This window comes from Peromyscus californicus, unplaced genomic scaffold (genome assembly GCF_007827085.1).
Source record: "Peromyscus californicus insignis strain IS unplaced genomic scaffold, ASM782708v3 Scaffold_7__1_contigs__length_154581171, whole genome shotgun sequence".
In the NCBI taxonomy this organism is placed as follows: domain Eukaryota; kingdom Metazoa; phylum Chordata; class Mammalia; order Rodentia; family Cricetidae; genus Peromyscus; species Peromyscus californicus.
This window is the reverse complement of record NW_026294595.1, coordinates 110120249-110143728: the sequence shown is the minus strand read 5'-3', so window position 1 is coordinate 110143728 and position 23480 is coordinate 110120249. Positions and strand designations below refer to the sequence as shown.

General features: G+C 40.3%; 1 protein-coding gene across 2 annotated transcripts in view; it reads right to left on the bottom strand.

Moving 5' to 3' along the window:
- Plcb1 (phospholipase C beta 1) overlaps positions 1–23480 on the bottom strand; it is a 714140-nt gene that overhangs the window by 84144 nt on the left and 606516 nt on the right. For both annotated transcript variants that reach the window (XM_052724082.1, XM_052724081.1), the window contains exons 27-31: positions 19208–19388; positions 2732–2808; positions 2542–2631; positions 1667–1724; positions 975–1061 (exon numbers count right to left, since the gene is read on the bottom strand). In XM_052724082.1, the coding sequence (XP_052580042.1) occupies positions 975–1061; positions 1667–1724; positions 2542–2631; positions 2732–2808; positions 19208–19388 (493 nt within the window). The remainder of the gene's footprint in view (positions 1–974; positions 1062–1666; positions 1725–2541; positions 2632–2731; positions 2809–19207; positions 19389–23480) is intronic.

Sequence of the window (23480 nt, the reverse complement as noted above, 5' to 3'; positions counted from 1 at the left end):
ATATGGCTAAGCCTTAAATCTTTAGAGATAACAAATATTAAGTGACTATCAATACAATAAACATGAAGGCTGAAGAACATAAATAATGTTCAATAAATAATGAGGAGCCTCTCTGAAGCCAACTAGGGAACAATACATACAAATAAATAAACCTAACACTTAAGTTCTGCAAACTCAATAAGCACTTAGATGGAATGGCAATACTTTTGAGAATCTGTATTTTCAACTGTAGCTTAAAAGGCAGGCAAACCTAAAAAGCACATTTTTTTTTTAAACAGAGAAAAACATCCAGCAATAAATGAAAATGGATAGAACGTTCTAGAACTGAAAGCTGTTGGCTAACCTGCAAATACTTGATTTACAGATAGTTCATTCAACTTGATGTCTACAGCCAACTAATTTCAACAAGCCACAAGCACAATCCGCTCTGATTTATTGTTTTCAATTGAACCCAGGACCTTGTACATGCCGAGCACTCTCAGTACCACTGAGCTACACTCTGAGCTACAATAAAAATTTAAAGGACAGCACTGATGAGCTGTTGCCATGGGGGCAAAGAAATTTCTTTCTTTCTTTTTTTTTTCCTCCTAGTTTATGGAAGATTTTGTTGGGTCAAGATCATGGCCATCTTGGTGAAGGGTGTCCTCTGCTGGGCAAAGTTGGATATCACAGCATTACAAGATGAAGTTGGTTAGTTAGATTAAAAATCCCTTGCCCAAGCCACTTAACAGACTAGCTGAAAACCACATCTGTGGAGAGGGTTCCACGCACTCATACGTTTTAGATAGTGCCAGTTGGTAATGAATTCTTGCAGAATACTGCTGTATTGTTACTACCACCAAAAATGATGAGTTTCACACATGCAAGGATTGACCTGTGAAGTTGTACAAGGTGCTTATGTAAACCAGGGATGCTATTTTTACTGCATAGAAAGGAAATGAGCCAAGGGTGTACAGATGTCCAATATTATTTACCTTGGGCTTTTCATCTAGGATCTGCTGGCGGACCTCCTTGTGTTTCTCCACGAGTTTTTCTTGTCTTTTACTCTGTGCTTCCTCTAACTGTAAGAAAGTTACCAGAGGAAAAGTCATTAAGAAACAAGCAAACAAAGAAAATAAAGCTTTTATGCATGTTACAAGAAACAAAGCAAAACAACAACAACAAAAAAACCCCAAAGTTTTTCAAGTCCACGGCATCAACTATTTGGTATTCCGGGAAAGAATTGCCCTTTGAAGCTAGGTAAAGGGAACCCAGGGCAGTGATAGGTGGTGATGGGTGGACACACATGTTTGTTTATGTCTGAAAAAATTTCCATAACACAAATTTTCTAAAAGCTTAAAGACTGACCTGGACGTGGACGTCACCTTTATCACTGTTAGTAACAACAAAGGGATCTTTGGGAACTCCCTTTTGTGTCACTTTTTTGGGGTTCCTAACTTGGGCAGTGATTCACCCCCATTCAATTTCATAGTCCTTTTATTTAGCTCTTTTATACATACACTTCTCAACAGCCAGAACATGTGCACTTTTATGGATTATCACAAAGCAGCTGAGTGCTGGTGACAAGCAGACACAGCAAGGTACAGCTCTCCTCCTAGAAGCTCACAATGAGCCTGGCGGTTGCGAAGGAGACATTTGCAATGGAGCCAGGGGTGAACAGACATACCCTCTTGATGTACTGCACCACCTCCTGGATGTATGACCGGATCATCTCTGTCTTCTCCCTAAGTGGAAATGAGCCACAGATTATACCAACCCAGCTGGAATTCCAGTCTTCTATGCTTTTACAATCATTGTATAGCTGTTGAAAGGAACTTCCAACCTGTATGTGGGGGCAGTGGTGGTGTGTGTCTCCAGGCATAGGCCCTGTTTTTATTAGATGCTCCCAAGGTTGTCTAACAACTTTGGGGAGTGAGTATTTAGCCATTTCCCAAAAGGGATCACTTCACATTTTTTCTAAAAGGCCCAGAGTGACCCTGTTTGAGAGCTCACTGTAAAAAATGTTACAGTGGAGATTGTAGTGGTGTGAAGGAGACTGGCCTGTATAAGCTCAAAGGCTTAGTCACCAAAGAGTGAAAATCTTTCATAGGATTAGAAGGATTAGGAGGTGTGGCTTTGGTGTGTCACTGGGGATGGACTTTGAGGTTTCAAAAGCCCAAGCTTGGGGTCTCGTTCTCTCTCTCTCTCTCTCTCTCTCTCTCTCTCTCTCTCTCTCTCTCTCTCTCTCTCCCTCTCCCTCTCCCTCTCCCTCTCTCTCTCCTTGCCAATCAGGATATAGCTCTCAGCTGCTGCTCCATCACCTGGAGTGAAGCCATACTCCTGACATGATGATAATGAACTAACCCTCTGATACTGTAAGCAAGCCCCCAATTCTTCCTTTTATAAGAGTTGCTTTGGTCCTGGTGTCTCTGCAGCAGTAGAACCGTGAGTAGGGCAGGGATCATGTGGTAGTAGAGAAACTTTACCAAGGGGTCTTTGGTTAAGACACTGGTTCTCTAATAGAGAGAACCCCGTTAGGGACGGGGGCTACTTTCCACTCACTCTTCCATCTGGCTTTTGTCTTTCGATTTGGCTTCTGTTATCTTCTCCTGCCTCTTTTTATCCATCTTCTTCTTTAATTCTTTCTTCTCTCTGAAGTTACAATGGGGGAAAAATCAGACAAACCCAATAGCAATCTGTAATCCATGCACTCATGTCTATTCAGGACAAGTGGGAGAGAACACAGGCTTACTTCTCACAGATTTCCTTGAGCTTCTTTAACTGATTGTTCTGACACTCTTCGGCAACATCTGTCAACTTCTGGATAAGCTGGGGAGAGAAAATTGCAGTTTGGTGTTTTCTAGAATCACAGATACAGGCTCCCATCCCTGCCCTTCCCACCCCAAACACTAGCACATGGAGTTAGACAATCTGCAGTGGACACTAAGCTACTGTTAGAGTCATCAGAATCTAACTTTGGCAAGGAGGACATGGTTTTAAAGGATAACATTATCTGTTTGTGAGATATATATATATATATATATATATATATATATATATATATATATATATATATATTCTTCTGATTTTCTCCTTGAACTGAATTGAATTCAGTAGATTATCATTCCAGTTCCTGCAGCGTGGCTCAGGGCAAACCCAGCTAACAGTGTGGACCTAGGTTTCTACCTCTACTCTGTAACATATAAAAAGTATTAATTGGGAGCTGGGGATATAGATGAGGGGTAATAAGCTTTAAAGGTATGATTTGGGCCAAAGCTCTACTTTTTTTGAACCAACATTTTCTTGATTATAATTAAGTCATTGCTACGTTTACCTCTGGCAGGTAGTGTAAAGCTTAAATAAAATAATAAGTATGATGTAAATGGAAGTTATAAAAAGCAGTGCAGTAGAATTATGGTTTCTGGATATATTTTTTATTCTTGTTGACTTGCTTTGAGGATGACATCAGTTATTTATCTCAGAAATGGATGTAGTATTCTTGCAGGGCTAACTTCAGTTGATATAAAGAATACCAGGAGTGCTTTTCTGTGCTGTTGTTGAAGCTTGGGTTGTGTGAATGGAACAGCTGTATTGTTCTGCATCCACTTTCTTATCAAACCAAGATTCAAGACAGTAGCAACTGTATCTTTGTATCCTTTGTATTCCATATGGTTCTCAACATGCCCAATGAATGCTTGTCAATTACATGAAAGTCAATTTTCATGTCAATCAACCCTCACTCCTTATTCCACCCCAAGAGTCTGTAGAACCTCAGATGGGTGGAGCAAAAGACTTCAACTCTTTTACCAGAGCATAAACTATATAGCATGGACTTTTTTCGAGAGGCCCTACTGCTATTTGCAAGGTGAAGATTTTCTTCCCCAAAACATATAGAGCAAGATTAGCTGACTAGTGCTATATAAGTAGTATTTATCATAGTAAAAAGTCAGTCATTCCTCAAGATCCATGGAGGATTGGTCTTGGAATCCTTTGCATTTATCCAAATCCCTGGGTGACTTACGCTAAATAGTTTTGCACTTGTAATATTCACATATCCTTCTGTGTACCTTAAATAATTCAGATTGTTTATAATATTTAGAATACTCTAAATGTTGTAAAATAAATTCAGGCTCCACATCCTGGGGTCTTCACTTCTGACTGATGCTGCTCTCCATTGTGGTTTCAGAGTTGTTTTTAAAAAGTCCTTTGAGCTAGGCAGTGGTGGCACACACCTTTAATCCCAGCACTGGGGAGGCAGAGACAGGCAGATCTCTATGAGTTCGAGGCCAGCCTGGTCTACAGAGTGAGTTCCAGGACAGCAAGGGCTACAAATAGAAATCCTGTCTTGAAGAAACACACACACACACACACACACACACACACACACACACACACACACACACACACACTACTCAGTAGGTAGAACTCTTGCTCTGCTAGCATAAGGATCTGTGCTCTAATCTCCAGCACCCATATTAAAAGGCAGATGTGGCCATTCCTGTCTGTAATCCCAGCATTGATTTTTAGCAGCTTAGAGAGATCCATGTTCATTCATGATAAACATGAAAGTTGGAGCATTTGTATGTGAAGTGGGTTAGATCTGAATAGCTATCAAGGAGGATGTGGGCCATAGAACATCTGTTTCATCATTTGGAAATGACTGCCTCAACATGGCTGTCGCAGTTGAGGACATCATGCTTCAATCGGTGCCATTTATCAAACTGTCCAAATGTAAAATGCTGTTGTTTTCTTTCTATAGGGGACCCATACCAAGTATCATCTCACTACCTCACTCCTTTCCATAGAGGACCTTATTCCTGTTCCATTTGCCCTAAATGTTTCATAGAAATTACTCAGAGATTCTCAACTTTAGCACATCAGATTCTCTTGGGGAGACTTCTGAAGAATGCAGATTGCAAGGCCTTGTTCCTGGGCTTATGGACTGTAGGTATCTGGTGTCTGGGCCTGAGAGTGAGTATTTTCATAATCTCCTCGGGGAATGTGGAAGGTCTGGTAGTCCCTGGGGTATCACAGGCACCCATTTGAATTTGACAGCAGTCACACTTCCCTTTCTGTGTTTTCATCTCTCATCCACACGATCCCAGAATATTTTTTTTCTGGATTATTTCAATACCCGCTGACATTTTCTGCTTTCTTCCTACCCATTCTCCTCACCCTTAGCACTTTGGCAATCAGCCAACAAAGCCACTAAACCAGAGATCCCTGGGCTTTGCACCCACTTAGTTCTGATATTTACTTAAATTTGGGGCAAGTCCTCAAACATGGCTGTACCACAGTCTCCCAGGCTTTCCCTGGCTCTTCGTCCTCAGACCCTGTGAACTTGTTTTTTGTTGTTCTGAATTCTTGTTGGCTCCCTTCGTTGGCCCCCACTATGTGGGGGAACTATTCATTTAGGCCCAAACACAACAGACATTGATCAAGCACCTACTTATAGACCTGGCACTGTTCTAGAAGCCTGCCTGGTGACTCATCCGAATTGATCTTGTTACTCATGTGTCTTAGGATCAGCAGCTCCAACATGACAAGGACACACATTAGAAAGGAAAACTCGCAGGCCCTCCACTAGACCAATAATTCAGGCTTGGCACTTCCTCAAGATTCCCAGGACAAAGTGGGCACCTTGGAATTTGAGAAGCCCTGTCTGGACTGTTGAGGAAGACACTGACATCATTAAAGGCCATTTTGGTTTGTCTGGCCTCCGTCTCAAGGTCTTCGGAACTTTGTCTGCGCTCTCTTCATTACTTCAAATTCAGTGTCCTCATCTTTGTAACCAGGGTGGTTTAGACAGCTCTGGGAAGATACCCACAATTCTTGACGGACCGTATACCATATCATAGGTCCATAATTTGGTTTGTCTTTTTATCCCAAATAGCATTTCTTTACTTCCCCTCATGTCTTCTCTACCTGAAAAAGCATTTCATGTTCTTCGCTGAAATGTCCTGTCTGCATGGGATAAACTCCCTCTGTACAAAAAACACATTTCTATCTATCCTCCCATGAACTCTTGTTCTATCTTTTACTCCCCTTCGTTCTAGTTCTAAATTGGATAAGTGAGTCCATTCGTTGCTTTGTGCCTTTAATCCCAGCAATCTGAAGACAGAGGGTCAACCATTCAAGGGCAGCCTGGGCATACAGTGAGACTTTGTCTCACAAAACAAAACACAAGGCAAACAAATAAAACAAATGAAGAAAGACAAGTGATTCCTACACTGCAGTGACCCCCTTTTCACCTCCTCAACCTTACCACCTGTTGTGGGTTTTTTGTTTTTAGTTTGTTTGTTTTGTCAACTTGACAAAAGCTGGAGTCATCTGGGAAGAGGGAATCCCAATTGAGGAAATGCCTCCACCAGACTGGTCTGTAGGCAAGCATGTATGTCATCTGCTGCAGGCAGTGCTGCTCCTGCTCAGTGAAAACTGAGCAAGCAAGTAAGCAGCATTCTTCCATGGCGTCTGCTTCAGTTCCTGCCTCCAGGTTCCTGCTCTGAGTTCTTGCCTTGGCTTCCCTCAGTGAACCATGACTTGGGACATGTAAGTCAGACAAACAAGCCCTTTCTTTCACCAGTTGTCTTTGGTCAGTGTTTTATCACAGCAACAGAAAGCAAACTAAAACACTGCCTCAATTCTGCTTCAAATACTGGAATTCACCTCATCTTTCATTAAGATTTCAAAACCCTCTTTGTTGCTGAACTTACAGTTCAGTTCTTAGAATTTTAATTATTTCACAGATTCCTAAATTTTTCTGGTTCACAGAACCTTTAGAAACTCAGTGATGTTTTGTTCCAATGATACTTTTAAGCTAAAAAAAAAAAAAAATTGAGGAATTGCTGTAAGGTCCAAACAACTTAATGCTAGTAATTTGCATAAGATTCCCAACAGATGTTCCTGTTTCTAAAATAAAATAGAAACTATCTCACAGTGTCTCTGTGAGTTTGGTGTTGTGCCTGAGGGTGCCTTGGCACACATTTTGGGAATAATTACTTTAAACTTCATAGAATGGGTAACTACTCTCACATAGAAATCTCTTCTTCAATGTCAACAGTAATTACCAGTTATTCCTTCCTTCAGCTTTCTTAGGGGTGTCTGTTCAGTTCAGATCTGCACCTACCTCCTGATCAACCTTAGCTGTGAATGTTTTACCACCTGCCTACCTCAGCATCTGCATAAGTAAGCCAAGGCTTCCTCTCTCCCTGGAGACAAGACTTTTACTTTTTATTAGGAGTCATCATTCAGCTCAGAAGTGTACAAGGCCTTTCCTGCCCTCTTGGGTAGGAAACATCCAGCAAATCACAGACAGCTGTGAATTTTTCCACATCACACAGCTTTCTAGTAACAGGAACCATTTTGCACATGTCTAAAAACTTCAGTCTTTACCTTGCAAGCATCTCTTTCCTGTCTGGAGTCTTTCTTTGGCTTTTCTACTCCAGCCCAAATATCTTCCCTTCTTAAATGTCTCTAAGACTTAACTGGACCCGTCCCCAGATATTTTTTCGACTTGTAGATTTTCTTTTTCAGCATTCATCATACCTCAATAAACAAGGCAATAGTTTGCTCCCAGAACTGTCTGCACAGACCTTTGTGCACAACCTTTTTTTCACATTATTCTACCCTTTCAGTGATATTCCCATGTGAACAAGTCAGCACAAATAGAGATCACCCCCATGATTGTAGAGCTACCTTGGGTTGTGTTGCTCTGCCTCAACCATTCTTATCTCTATTTAAAGTTTGCCCAATTAAGCTCTAGGTGGCAGTGTGCGCACTATCACAAGTTTGTTAGTGCCTGGAAATGAGATGATATATGTGCATACACAATGAGTCTCTTGTGAAAGTTAAAACCTTCCTTTCTGAAAAAAAAAAAAACAAAAGGGAAAGTTCTGGGGATGTCTTTCTGTATGCTGTGACTGTGTGTTGTTCTGATTTGGTTGATAAATAAAACGCTGATTGGCCAGTAGCCAGGCAGGAAGTATTGTATAGGCAGGATAGGTAGAGAGGAGAATTCTGGGAACAGGAAGGCTGAGTCAGTAGTCGCCAGCCAGACACAGTGAAGGCAGAACTGAGAAAAGGTACCAAGCCACATGGCTAAACATAAATAAGAATTATGGGTTAGTTTAAATGTAAGAGCTAGTCAGTGGTAGGCCTGAGCTAATGGCTGAGCAGTTTTAATTAATATAAGCCTCTGTGTGTTTACTTGGGTCCAAGTGGCTGCAGGGCCACGGGAGCCGGGCAGGATCAGGAAAACTTCAGCTACAGTCTCTTTTCTACCTCATCAAGAGAGAGCTTGGGCCCATCTGTACTTTCTCATGCAGCACTGTCTCTCCTGAAGGGCTTATTCTGCTTTCTGGTTCATGTTTGGCTCCCATAGGAACTGCTCTATACTTCAGCCTCCATCTTTTGGCCAAAGTAATTGATCAAGGAGATTACTGATTTAATTATAACTTGATTTCTAGCCATGTGCGACTTCTCTAAAGGTAGCAGAGCTGGCCAATCATATGACCCTAGCAAGGCTTTTCCCCAAGATTCACCTACAGGTCAATGGAGAAATAAATGAAAACCCTGTCTTGTTTACCATTCCAAGTAAGACGACTAAGACTAGCCAGAAACAAGAGAGAAAGGGGGAAAGCGGGAACAATCACAGGAGGGCTACAGGAAGTACAAGAGCCTGTTTCTGGATAGCTCTCTGTCAATTCCCTTCCTTAGATTTCTATAATACTTCTTACATGATTGCATCCTGTTCATTTTCTTCTAGACTATATTATTACTCAAGTTAGTCCAGTGTAAGTTTCTAGTTGTTGCAATCTGGATAAACCTGACAAAAACAAACAAACAAACAAACATCAACGGTGACAAACCCTAAAAATTTCTCCACAGCTCCCCAAATAAGATGAAGGGAATTGAGTTTTGGTCCAAAGTTTTCATTGCTTGAGATGTGAACACATGACCCCAAGGAGTGCTTTTTCATAGTAACAGAAGCACTTTTTTTTTTTTTTTTTTTTTTTTTTTTTTTTTTTTTTTTTTTTTTGGTTTTTTGAGACAGGGTTTCTCTGTGTAGCTTTGCGCCTTTCCTGGAACTCACTTGGTAGTCCAGGCTGGCCTCGAACTCACAGAGATCCGCCTGGCTCTGCCTCCTGAGTGCTGGGATTAAAGGCGTGCGCCACCACCGCCCGGCGCCAGAAGCACTTTTGAAGTGCTAACTTTTTAAGCACTGACCTAAGAGCAGAGGGCATTAACTTTTGGAGTTAAGTGTGTTAGTTACAAGCCTCACCAGGAAAGAACAATTATAGGTAGGAATGGAACAAAGATTTAGAGTTCCTATGAAATGAACCAAGAATACACATGGTTAATCTGGAATTCTGCAAATGATGTTTAAGCTTAACTTTTGATATAATTCCTCTTTTCTCAAAGTGATACACATCTTTTTTACTTTGTTTATTTGTTTACTATTCATGGCAATCCCCTAGATAAATGTCCAAACAATTTAAAGAATCAAAAAACCAAAACCAAACCAACCAACAACAAAAAAAACCAAAAAAAACCTAAAGCCCTGGAGAATAGAATTTCACGCTTGTTTTCAACTCTGAACTAAATTTAAATTTGTTTAGTCACTGGAGGAAGGGAAATTTTTTCCACAGAAGAAAATAATTCCCTGATGCTGAATCAAAGAGAATAAAAGATGTGCGGACAGAAATGACCATATTTGTAGTCTCTCTGAGAAGGATGGTTGAGGAAATGGGCAAAATACAGCATCAACATACAGGTCCCTTCCTCCTTCACCAACTCCCTGAGAAGTGTCTTTTTCATTAGTTCTTGGTGAGCATCAAAGCCCCTCTAGTGACTTTTCACTGTGAACTGGTCAACTTCTACAAAGAAGGAATCTACAACATAGGTTAATTATTTAGTGATCCAAAGGCCAAACACAACATGACAATTTGAAGACATGGTAGATGTTTACTCTGGGGTGTCTTGGCCACTGGAGTTGAGAAATCTTCATTCATGTATTCAGCAACTCCTTGCTGAACATCTACAGCATCACATACAGTCTTATTATGAGCAAAGGGGGCCCTGTCCACAGACAGCTGACTTTCTTCATTAATTTCGTTCTCATCTCAGAGAAGAAAGTTTTGGATGAAAAGGTAGCCATCTTGATTATTCTTTAAGACAGTCTTTCATACCTATGCAATCATTACATATATATATATATATATATGTATATATATAAATATATATATATTTCTATAACTAAAGTTAATTTATACCTACTTACTTAAATCTAAATGCTTTGGTGTTGTTTATTGCAGTTCTTAGGATCAAAACCAGGTACTCATACATGACAACCAAGTGTTCTGAATTAGACCTAGACCCTCAGTTTGGACTTAAATATTTACATGATCCTTAGATTAAATTTCTGTTATTCAGAAAGAAATAAAATTGAAAATCAGGCCAACACTCCTATTTATTGTAAAGAATTTCAACCAACAAACTCCTAACATTTTAAATTATTTTTCACTCTGAAATTATGCCACATTAAGTGCCTTCTTCCACTTTTGGGAGATGTGAATGAAACAGCATGATATGCTTCCTTAAAGATATGTCTGTTAGCCTTCTATGAGGCTACAAAACTACTTATAAACCAGTAAGTTTGGTGCAAAGAACTGTGGTCTGTTGTGCAGCCTAAGTGACACATGATGGGTTGTGTCATTGTAGCTCTTTGGCCCTTATGATTTTGAAAGCCACAGTGGCCACTTACTTCAGAATAAATGAAATAAATACTAGTTGCTTGAACTAACCATTATTGAAAAATAGATGTTTTCAGAAAATTAGCAATACAAGTCTGACTAGAGGAGATAAAGTTTTGTCTTATTTGTAACTTGCTTATAAATCATGGGCTCTATAGTCCATTTAGAAGGCAGGCCCAGGGGAGCCGTCCATGGAGATAAACATCATGTCAGTCATTCCTTTTCTAAATGCAAAACATATCATTTCAGCATTCTTCATTTGACAGATGAAATGCAGTAATTCCTGAAATTCCAGGATGCTCAAGTTGAAAGGTCCCTCAGGTGAATTCTACTTTGGAATTTTCCTTACACCAGAATGTCTTCCTCTTCAAGCTGCTTTATGTTGATTCAAACAAAAACTGTTCCCTGATTTGCCTTTGGGTTTTGTTGTTCATTGTTATTTTCTTTAATCTTTCCTAAATAGTCATTAGCAACATTTAAAATACATCAAGACCATATACATTGTGTACAGAAGAAGAAGAAAGAAGAAAAACCAAGGTTGAACAATTTGTTGTTTTAAACTAAATAGCCTAATTATTATTTTAATGTATGTTGGAGGTAAGTCATTTCTACATCCTATGATGTAAGAGAAAGTAGAGAAACTAACATCTTAGCCAAAGTAGACTTTCTAAGAATTCTTGCATAAACCTCTTGTTTTAGAAATGGTGATACAGACAACAAGGAGGTGAAATAGTTTTATTAAAAGGTACCTATGTGAAAACACAAGCCATTTCTCCTTTCCTCAATCCTGTGCAAATTATCTTTGGTAAAGAACTATTACCATATTCTAGCCACTTGGTTAAATTTCCATGAGCTGTTCTATGAAATCTAACATGCAAACTATGAGGAACGTGCACGCATTTTTTTTTTCTTCTAAAATTAGCTCTGATTCTCTACCTTTCCCTGCGTTCACACTTTGCATTGTGCTTTACACCTGCTCAAAACAACATAGAGTCTCTTTCTCTAACCGTTGCCAAGTTATTATGACTTGGCTTAACCAACATAATAAAAAAGAAGTTAGGAACTCTTGAGAGACTTTCATTCCAGGTTAGGTAGCTAGTAAAGACGAACAGGGAGGAGGGGACATTTGAAGGAAGGGTAAAGAGTACAGTGTTACAAAGAGATAAAGGGGAAACTAAAATAGGAAGATTAAATGGAAAGGGAGATGGAAGGGCAGAGTAGAGGAGGGAATACGGGGAGAGACAACTAACATTGAAAGACACATGGACACCTAGAAGTTTTCTAAACTCCATACACACAGACATATATATGGAATTTAAATGGAGACACCACATAATGGGGGAAACAATGCCCCAACTAGACAACTAGACATCTTATGCCACCAAGTAAAGCCTCCTCTACCAGGAATGAGTTACGTCTTGTTGAGTCTTTGGCCACAGGGATCTATAGACCCCACCCTCAAACACCACAGGCTGCAGCTAAGGCTATTGGTTACTCTCTGCAACCCGATAGTAAGATCCCATTGCTGAAGACACAACTTACTTATGTCATTGACCACGGAGAAACTGAGCTGGTGCCAAATTAGGAGCTTTAACCCTAATGATTAATTAGCATTCATGGTACTGGGAGGTACTTGCATGATATCAGAGGAGAAAACTAATCATCAATATCACCCAGCTACAAAACACAGGGTTTGTAGGTATACTTGTGCAATAGTGGCACTAATGTTATAGGAGTAATCAAGTACTTTTGATTAGATTTAAGGCCTATTTCATGATATGGAAGCCATATATGATATATAAAGTGTCCAAATCCTAATACTTGATAGATTATAGACCCTAGCTGAAAATCTACTGTTATTCTGCTAAAAGGATAATAGAAAAAAAAAAAGACTACTAATGACATAACACTATACACCTACAGATCAGAGTATCATTTAACTCCTTTTTTTAAATTTAATTTTTTTTCAAGACAGCATTTCTCTGTGTAGTTTTGGTGCCTGTCCTGGATCTCACTCTGTAGACTAGGCTGGCCCCCAACTCACAGAGATCCGCCTGGCTCTGCCTCCTGAGTGCTGGGATCAAAGGCATGCACCACTGCCGCCTGGCTTATCACTTAACTCTTAACAGAGAAGCTTCTGTTTCTTGCCGTCAATGGCAATTAACACAAAGACCCATAACTGAACAATGGGAAGAGAGTGAGAGACTTTGGTGCTAAATGCTAAAAAGGATGTCTTTGACAAATCCCTCTCCTCAAGGCTCATGGATCTATGCTAAATAGGAGGTGGAAAGAGTGTGAGAACCAGAGTGGTGGAGGACTCCAAGAAACAGTGTTTTCTTGATATTACAGGACTAATGCACATATGATGTCACAGTTCGTGAAGAGTGACAGCATGCACAAGACTACATAGGTTCACACCAAACAAAATCCCAGCACTGAGAAGGGCAAGTGGACACAAAGACCTTCCTCTAACCAAGAAGCTAGTAGTTATAGTTGCTACTTGCTGGAAAGGGAAAGGAATGGTTGCCCAGGAGTAGTTGGACAAGACAAAGTAGACTCCATTTTCTTGTGTGTGTACTTTTTGTCTTATCTTTGTCTGGTTTTGTCTTACTAGGTTTTTTTTTCCCTTTGATTTTTGGGTTTTTTTGGGGGGTTTGGGTGGTTTTCTGAGAGAAAGTTGTGTGGGTAGGGTAGTGGGTAGGGTCTTGAAGGAGTTGGGGGAGGGAAAAGAATATGATCAAAATACATTTATGAAAAACATTTAAATAAAAATTATAAATAAATATATATTCTAGTTTCTAAATAGGAAAAAAAAAAACCCAGAGCTAATCAAATTAGTAAGTCAAGGACCTGGCTAAGAAACCACCATTAGCGACACAGGGATTTCCCTGGAAAGGAGAAATAGAAGAGATCTCCTTGGTAAACTGGGGGCCAGCGGGGATGGGAACATGAGGGTTTGAGTTGGGTGGGGAGGATGGAGGGGGAGAATAATGAAAGAGATATCTTGATTGGGGAGCATTTGGGGTCAGGTAGAAACCTGGTGCAAGGGAAACTCTCATGTATCTACAAGGATGACCCCAGTTAAGACTCCTAGCAATAGTGGATAGGTAGCCCGAATTGGCTTCACACTGGTGACTACCCCAACTGTCATCAGAGAGCCTTCATCCAGTGATTTATGGAAACAAATGCAGAGATCCATAGCAAAGCACTGGGCAGAGCTTGGAGAATCCTGTTGAAGAGAGGGAGAAGGGATTGTACAAGCTAGGGGAAGGGTCAAGGTCATCACAAGGGAACCCACAGACACAACTAACCTAGGTAGTTCATAGGAACTCACAGACTCTAGACCCAGCTGGGGAGCCTGCATTGGACAGACCTAGGCCCTCTACATATGTGTAACAGTTGTGTAGCTTGATGTATATGTGTAGTTCTTAGTGGTGGAAGCAGGGCCTGTCCCTAATCCTTTGGCTGGCTTCCAAGAACCTATTCCTCATACTGGGTTGCCTCGCCCAGCCTTAGTACAGGGGAGGAGCTTAGTCCTACCTCAACTTGATATGCTATGCTTTGTTGAAGCCCATGGGAGGTCTGCCCCTTTCTGAGGAGGTGTGGATTTGGGGGGGCAGGGCAGATAGTGGGAAGAAAGGAGGAAGAAGAAACTGTGGTCTGGACATAAAATAAATGAAAAAATTTAATTAATAAAAAAATTATTACAAAAAAAAGGAAGAAACCACCCGTAGGAAGGCAGGTTCATTTTATGACAACGTACTTTTCCCTCTCAGATTTTCTACTTTGAGTATTTACATAGAAATCCTTGTGGCTGAACCTCCTTGCACCATGAAATTCTACGTCACACACTCCTTAAGTATACTTCATTTATTTTTGTCTTTGGCATCTATCAGAATGTTGTGCTAATGTTATTATTTTTAGTGTACATTTGTTTAGGAATTTATTGATGTCATGGCCTCTTAATCTCTGAACTGAAAAACCCAAGCAATTCTAACAGCCATTTTAGGAGATGGAATAACTTCTGTTTAAATTTCCTTATGACCCTTTTACCTGGGGCCTGCTGACTTTTTAATTATACTTGAATTTGTCTCATTTAGCCTGGGTAACCCACTCATCATTCAGACTCACCACCAAAGATAAAAAACTGTCACTCTGGCCAGCTTTCAGTCAGAGGCTCTTGGGCAGACCAATCTCCAGTCATTACATGTAGAATTGAAAAATGTGCTATTCATGTTGGAAGCAGGGTGACGGAGTGTGAACTGTGGAAGCCAAATGGCCGTGAAATAAGCTGTGAGCTTCCAAATCTGTGGAGTCTGGGTCTTAGCCTTCTTAACAAAAGCCTTTGTAAGTGGTTTACCCGAACTCCATCCCAGCTCACAAACACTGTGGTGAAGCGAGCGTTTTGAGACGGTTGCTTAACATTTGACCTGACAGGGCTGTGTTGATCTGGATGCATATACATATGTTTGTTTTTACTCTAGTTCTACAGCTTAGGTGTTTTCTTTCTTCAGCAGAGGGAGTGAACACATGTATTCTAGCATTTCACCTCTCCCAGGATTTCGGTTCTTCCCACCCCACAGCAAACAGGACTCAGCTGCTTTCCACACTCTTCAGTGTGGTTCCTTCATGTGGTATCTCCCACACCCTCTGACAGCACCTATCCAGCTCTGAGGACAACACACAGGAGATGGAGTCCCCCAAATCCCAGATCTGGGTTCCCTCCCCTATATCCCACCTGTCTTATTCAATACTGTATAACCTTCCTTACATGGAGCCATTCTGCTATTCTTTCAAGACCCAGACCAGATGCTTTACATGCCACATCTTCTTTCTAGAAAAACTCTCTTCCATGCATGTGCCTGGACCAACCCTTCAGCTCCTGACTCCAATGTTGCCTCATCAATCAGTATGTCAGTCTTTCCCTGATAAGTCTCTTTAAAATTTCCAGGCACATTCTTTATTCTTCTCCAGCCTTGAACATCTTTTTCCCCAATACTAATATTATCTTTTGCTACTTAATGTGCAAAATATACTGCTAACTCATTGTATTTATGATCTATGCCTCCCTGGTAGAAGGTTAGCTCCAGAAGGGCTAGGATTGTTGTTGCCATTTTTATCCAATATTTGTTTGAAATGTTTACTTAGCAAATAGTAATACGAATAACTATTTAATGAATCCATGAATGAAGTAGATTTTTCCTTTTGAGGTGATAAAAATTATGACATTGATTATAATGATAGTTGTTCTTATCTATGCATATACTGAAATTGTGCATCTTATGTGATATGTGACACAACGTTCTTGAAGGAGAGAGAATCCCAGCCACCAAAATTAAATATTTGGCTGTGCATGCTCTGCATGAGCAATAAACACAAAGCAATCCCTTCATCATGGCTTTGGCCTGCAATGTGAAGTAGGAGAGACATCGATGTAGTGGTTAGGAAGCAGGGACTCTATGGACAGATGGCCAATGTTCAAATCACAGATGGACCACTTTCTAGTCAGAACACCTTGGAAAAGTCACCACGTGGAAAATATGCTGATAATACCAAAAACTAATGAGTGCTTTTTGAGGACCAATCAGAATGATGATTCCTATAAATGGCTTAGCATAGTATATGGCCCATTAGTGAGTGTTCAATACACTGCTAGTGTATTCATTGTTATTTTCTGGAGTTTTAGGCACAGCTTATTGGAGAAGATCAGATGGTAGTGGTTGGAGCTGGAGGCAAGTCATCATTTATTATCAAATTGAACTTTGACTCTCTTGGGTCTTTCAAGACAATTCTCCGCCCAACCCTCAGTCCCTTCTCAAGCATTCTTTTATTGTTTCAATCTTTAAAAAATAATAATTTAAAATTTTTATGTGTATGTGTCTGTGCTTGAGTGTGTATCTATACACTGTGTGCATGCAGTGGTAGTGGAGTTCAGAAAGGGCATTGGATCTCCTGGAACTGGAGTTACAAGCAGTTGTAAGCTATGATGTGGGTGCTGGGAACAGAATCCAGATCTGCTGGAAGGCCAGTCAGTGCTCTGAACTGTTGAGTTATCTGTCTAGCCTTTTATAGCTTCCATCTTATTTCAGTAGTCCATCACCAAGCAATTCATTCCAAGCTGTGGAGCTTGTTAAAAAGGCCTCTGTGAACTTCACATTTAAGTTCCAGGTCCTCAAAGAAAGGGTCTTAGAATAGAATTATCATCAACAGCCTATTCTATAGAAGGCCTGTTGAATCAGGATTTAGAACAAGACCTCCATCTGGGTTTTAAACCAGCTTTCCAGAGGATCCTGATTTACGCTCTAAATTGAGAATAATTGGCCAAGTAGAATATGATTTTGGATAGGTTAGTCATGTGATTCTGACTTTTTAATTTTATATTGTCATGAAGGATCCAGGGTGAGGACAAAAGTATTATAACGAGTCACCTATTACACAGTACATTTTCTTTTTTCTTCAATAGTTTAGGTTAGCATATAAAATAAGGGGTTTCACTGTGACAGTTTCACACACGTGTATCATTGTGTCTTGTTTAGATTCAATCCTCCTCCCTTCCTCTTCTCTACCCCTAGCTGGTCCTTTTCTTCCTCCCAAACAGTATCCTCTGCTTTCATGCACGTCTATGTGTGTGGCTCATTCACACATCCAGCTCCTGTCTATGAGAGAGACAGGGTATTTTACCTCTTTCTCTGTTAACCTTGCTTGTTCTCCCTTTCCCTTCCCCCTTTAGAGTCCCTGTTCTGTTTTCATGCCACATGTTTATATTTAAATCTAGATTGGACACGTGAGATGGCATGTGTGATATGTCTTTCTGAGTCTGGCTTATTTCATTTAACATGATGATCTCCACTAATACCCGTTTTACTGCATGTGAAACAACTTAACTCTTCTCTATGGCCTAGTAACACTGTATATTTACCACATTTTCTCTATCCATTCATTTTTCTGATGGACATCTTGGCTAGTTCCCATCTACTGACTGCTGTGAATAGGGCAATGATAAATAGGAATGTGCAAGTGTCTCTGAATACATTGAATTAATATTCCTCTGGGCATCTGAGTCATATGGCAATCCTAATTTTAGTTTTTTGAGAGCTTCAATACTTATGTTCATAGTGGCTGGACTGGTTTACCTTTCCCTCAGCAGCACATGAAAGTTTGTCTTTTCCTACCCACATCCTCACTGGTATTTATTGTCATTTGTTTTCATGACTCTAGCCATTCTGACCTGGGTGAAACGGAATCTCAAAGTAGTTTTAATTTGCATTTCCCTGACAGCTAAGGATGTTGAACATTAAAAGAAAAATTAATTGGTCATTTATATATCTTCTTTTGAAAACTGTCTATTCAATGCATTTGCCCTGTGCACTTCTTTATAGATTCTAACTTGCTCTTAGATGTATAATTGGCAAAGATTTTCTTCCTCCCATGTACCACTGTATTTGTTCCACCCATGACCTTGGACGATAGGGCCTGAAGGAGGCAGTGCTTCCTGCCACTGTATGTGACCTCTTAAAAAGAGAGGGAGAAGGGTCACATGCCCCTTCTCCCTGCTCCTGCATGCTGGGTGGATACACTCCTGGTCAGATCAGAGGACTACTTCAGCTGTCTACTCCGTTCTGTATTCGTGAGTCTATTTCCTCAATTTATCTTAATAAATTTCCCTAATACTTCTTAAACAGATTCCTGTGGATTTATTGCTTTACTTCCATAGGCTGTCTCTTCATACACAGTGAATTTCCTTATGTGTGCAGACTCATAGCAAAGAGATGATAATTCTATGAAACCATTTCCTCAATATTCTACTCATTTCGGTCAAGGTTATTCATTTCGTTTGTTCTTGGCATTTGCTTGTTTTCAAGGCTAGTATTTTATTACTAAATTCACTTGGTGTGTGTCTCTGTGTGTGATTAAAGGTTAAATATCTCTATCATTGCTTAAAGCACCAAAAACAGTATCAAGAATTTCAGAATCCAAGGGAAAATATTTTGGCAGGCACACCTTGTCACTAACAAAGAGGGTGTCTTTTGCTTTCACAGGTAGCCTTGAGGCTTTGAAGGAAGAACAGGACAGTGGGCAGCATAGAGTTGGTTGTGTTGGTTCTTGAAAAGCTCGGCGATATTCAGAAGTAGAAAGGAAAATTTACTGGCAGCATACGCTTCATTTTTGAAAGAATTTTTTTTACTTCCTTGTACCATCCCAAAGATCCCTGGAAACTAAGATAACCTGACATCCAAAAATAAGTCAAGAAAGGGAAAAACAAAACAAAACAAAACATAGCTCCATGGAGGGAACAGAGGAACTTATCAAGCATGTGAGAAGTGTTAGTGTGGTGATCACTGAGTGGCCTCTGTATTCGCCACGCTGGTGCCATTCACGTCTACACTGTGCCCTTTGAGTCATCTGAGAGCTGCAAACATTTGCTCCTCCAAAAAGCCCTGCAGCTGCACAAACACAACTCGTGCCCCTCGGCTTACCAGTTTAATGTGCTCTCGCTTCTGGTACTTCTCACTGTAATACTGCTCTTGCCGAAGATTAAGCAGCTGCTGTTGCTGCTTGTCCTTCAAGTCTATTAACTTCTGGGTCATCTCTGCATCCAGGGCAGCGAGGTCTTGCTCAATGGCGGATGAGCCATGGTCAGGGCTGCTGGGTTCAGATCTGCAAAGACACAGAGCTTAGCTTAGGAATCAAGCAGGTGGTAACAGGTGCTTGGAAGGTTCTGGAATGACTCCTCTCAGGGTCACTAGTCTTGGGAAGAAACTAAGCCACTAGAAGGAGAAGGTGAGACTCCCACATCCAGATAGAAAACTGTCTTTGGGTAAATTGCTCTTCACATTATATGGAGTGCTCAGGGGAGATGATGGATGAGTGAGAAATGATGTAATGGACACAATGCCTGGTGACTACTTTCAGAAACATGTAGGATCTACTTGTGGATTAGGGAGATGGGAGGCAGGAATTCAGAGCTAGGACCTCAAGATCTTGGCTTCTCCTGACACAACTTTAGATATTACTTGTTTTCGAACTTTTTTTTCTTTTGCTATTTTGAGGAGCAGTCTAAAAAATAACCACATGGTAATGTTCTACATCTTCCATAAAAACGGGGTTCAAGCCATTACAACGCCACTAGAAATAAATCATTGGGTGATCTGATGCTGGGAAAGCATTTCTCTCTTGGAAGAACATGCAAACCTTGTTTAATCAGAGAAGTAGAATTATCTGATCTGTATTTCCTTTTCTCAGAGGCTAAGAGTTTATAGTACAGTGTTCAAGGACAGAAACTGCATCAAAAGTTGGTGGTGTGCTGCAGAAATACAATGTGAGCTATGCACATGGTATTTTACCATGCATGTTATTTAAAACTTTTAGTAGCCATCTTCAAAAAAGAAGTGAATGATACTGGTTTTAATAAGATATGTTATAGGATGGGTATGATGTGAATACCCGTAGTCTTAGCATTCAGGAGCCCGAAACAGGTAGATTGTGAATTTGAGTGCCATTTTAGCTACATGTCAAGCCCTGGATGCAAAATAATAATTGTGTGTGTGTATGTTAATCTAACAAATTAGAAGAACTCAAAAGATGTAATAGTTATTTTATCTTTGTTTTACAATAGACTCCAAGAAATCTGTTGTGTAATCCATAGTTTGAGCACATCATAGTACTGATAATTTCTTGCCCAGGTTAAATGTGGATTTCCCCACTGAGCTATACCCTCAGCCCAAATGACCCACATTTCAAGGGCCTAATAGCCACATGTGGCTCATGGTTCTTGTCTAAGATGTGTGTGTGTGTGTGTGTGTGTGTGTGTGTGTGTGTGTGTGTGTGTGTGTGTGTGTGGTGTGATTCAAGCAGATCATAAGGTTTTGGAAGCCCTGTCTGGCTTCCTCTACATGATGGCATCTTCAGGCATCACAGGATGTCTATCCATATACACATCTCCTGTAATATGATTTTCATGAGCTATTAGGACTTTGCAGAATAAGGTGTAAAAGTGAAAAAAACAAATGAATGTGTGCATCACTCAATTAGAGTTCTTAGGAGATATTTTAGAGCAAACTTCCCATCAATGGCTGTGTAGTTACAGGTAAATGTTATCGATTTAGCCTTTAGGTTCCCCTTCAAAGAGTGACACATTTCACCTGCAAAGAGCGATAAATTTCACCTGATATCTTTTTACATCTGTTCTACCTCTAAGGAAAGGTGATTTTGCTGCCTTTTAAAAACCAAGTATTGCATGTTGATCGTGTTTTCAAGGTGAGCACATGTTACCTCATATGTCACAATATGGCTCTGAAGCCGCATCTTGTCTTTCTCTATAGCCTGGTGGCAAAGAGGATGACTCTGAGGACTGTGAGAGGAGGGATGCGGCACAGCCTATTGTGTCCTCAGCCCGTGGATAGGTGGCTTGCCCCCTCACAGTTTCAGGGTGATTTATAGAATTGTCAGCTGGAGAAGAGGGCTGTATTTCTCAGTGGCAATCTTTCAATTTAAGTCAAGCCCTTGAAAGACGTTAATGAGAGCTGATGACATGTTTCCAGGAAAGCTCAGACTGTGAATTCTACATCCGGTTTCCTGGATCTGTGATGATGGTTGGATTACCCTGACTACATCTACCCATTTATCAGCTAATAGGAAAAATCAGGAAATCTCATAAGACTGATTTGTAAAACAAGTGTCTTGACTCATCCCTAGAACCCAACACTCAGGAGGCTAAAGTATAACAATGTAAAATTGAGGCTAGGCTCAGCCAGTTCGGGGCCAACCTGAGCTATACAGAGACTGTATCTCAAAAACCCAACCAACTAACCAAATAAAAAAAAAGGAATATTTTTTAATTCAAACTACAGAAAATCAAGTAAATAAGGAAAACAATGACTTAAAATGCTTTTTTTTATATATATATTTTTGGTTGTGAGCCTAGCCTTTAATGGCTGAGCTATCCCTTTTTAGCCAGGCGGTGGTGGCACACACCTTTAATCCCAGCACTTGGGAGGCAGAGGCAAGCAGATATTTGTGAGTTCGAGGCCAGCCTGGTCTACAGAGCGAGATCCAGGAAAGGTGTAAAACTACACAGAGAAACCCTGTCTCGAAAAAGAGGAAAAAAATGTTTTTTTTAACCACTATGATATTTATTTAAAAACTCAAAACATTGAAATAGAACTCAAGGGTACTTTTGCTTTTAAAAATTAAATATCTTCTAAATTATGTATTTTAACAACATAAATAACATTTTACTTTAAATAGTGTGGACTGGTGTTCATGATGATTTTTGAATAATGTCTTACACAGTGCTATTAGTGTTCATTAAAGAACTAAAGTTAAAAAATGTAAAATTGTTTTGACATTTAGCTAAATAAACCCAAGGAAGACAAAAATTGTTCCCTAAAAAGACAACAAGAAAACTTAAGTTACCTTCTTCACTTTATTTCTAGTTCCCTAATTATTAAACATTGAAGAAAATATTTTCACAATAAAAATGAACCTCACTAATCAGAGAGCAAAATATTATTTATCACCAACAGACCTGCAAAAGAAAAATGCCCCAAGAAAATACATGATCACCACTTAGGAAAGTAGGCTCAAACATTTAGAACAGTTGATAAGTAATCTTATTTGGCTTTTGCTGTCTTATAAATACATTCACAGTACGGACATATACACTAGAGTGTAATCAGTTTCTAAATCCTTTTGTGGGACAATAGGCACCTCTTCTGAAAACAGCCCCATGTCAGGCTCCAAAGTGACTATGCCACAGAACACAGCTGATAGGCAAGTATCACGCTTTGGTATGTGGCAGCTATCCTGTGCTCTGTTCGTGTTTCTGACCAGGCCACGGTGTGAGTGGGCTTCAGGTCCTTGTTGCTGTACTGTGGGCGATGTCTGTATATTCTTTGTGGGGCTGCTGTGGGGAATGCACAGGGAAGATGTCTGTATATTCTTTGTGGGGCTGCTATGGAGGAATGAACAGGTAAGATGTCTGTATATTCTTTGTGGGGCTGCTGTGGGGAATGCACAGGGAAGTGCATGTGAGTGCTCCATTCCTTTGTGTTCTTCCCAGAACCTCAGCTTATCCAGAAACATTCTTTGGAAATTTTCCTGTTTATCTGTTGCAAATGTAATAGTTATGATAGGTTAAGATTAGATAAGGATGGACCATAATCTAGTGATTATTATCTTCAGAAGATGGAGAACATGTGGGCATGTATCCCTACACAGAGAGAAAGCCATGTAATAGTGTGGGCAAGAGTCTGATGTGATGAGTCTACATGCTAAGGTAAGCCAGGGATATTTCCTGTAACCACTAAAAGCTGGAAGAGACCAGGAATGGTGTTTTCCCATACCTCTCAGAGCCGATGCCCTGCTCACACATTGATTTTGGATTCCTAAGCTCTGGAACTGTCTAACAGTGTTTTAAACACCTGGTTTGTGGCACCTTGCTCTATGATTCTAGGTAACCAATCCAGCACATCTGCCTAACACATCCTGGATGTGATCAATAGAGGAGATCAACCAGGGGTGAAACGGCCCCACACCAAAAGGCAAAAGAGCCCAGTGTGATCAGCCAAAACCTGTGTCACAAAGCCCAGGACCCTCTAGACGAATAACCTACAATGGAATTTGAAAGCAAATGCCAAACTGAGATCCATATGGAAATTGGGAAGCAGATGCTGAGACTCTGACCTTTGGCAGCTGCTATAGTTTAGAGACAAAGCCCTCGATCTTCATGAAAGAGATTTGACAGGAGGA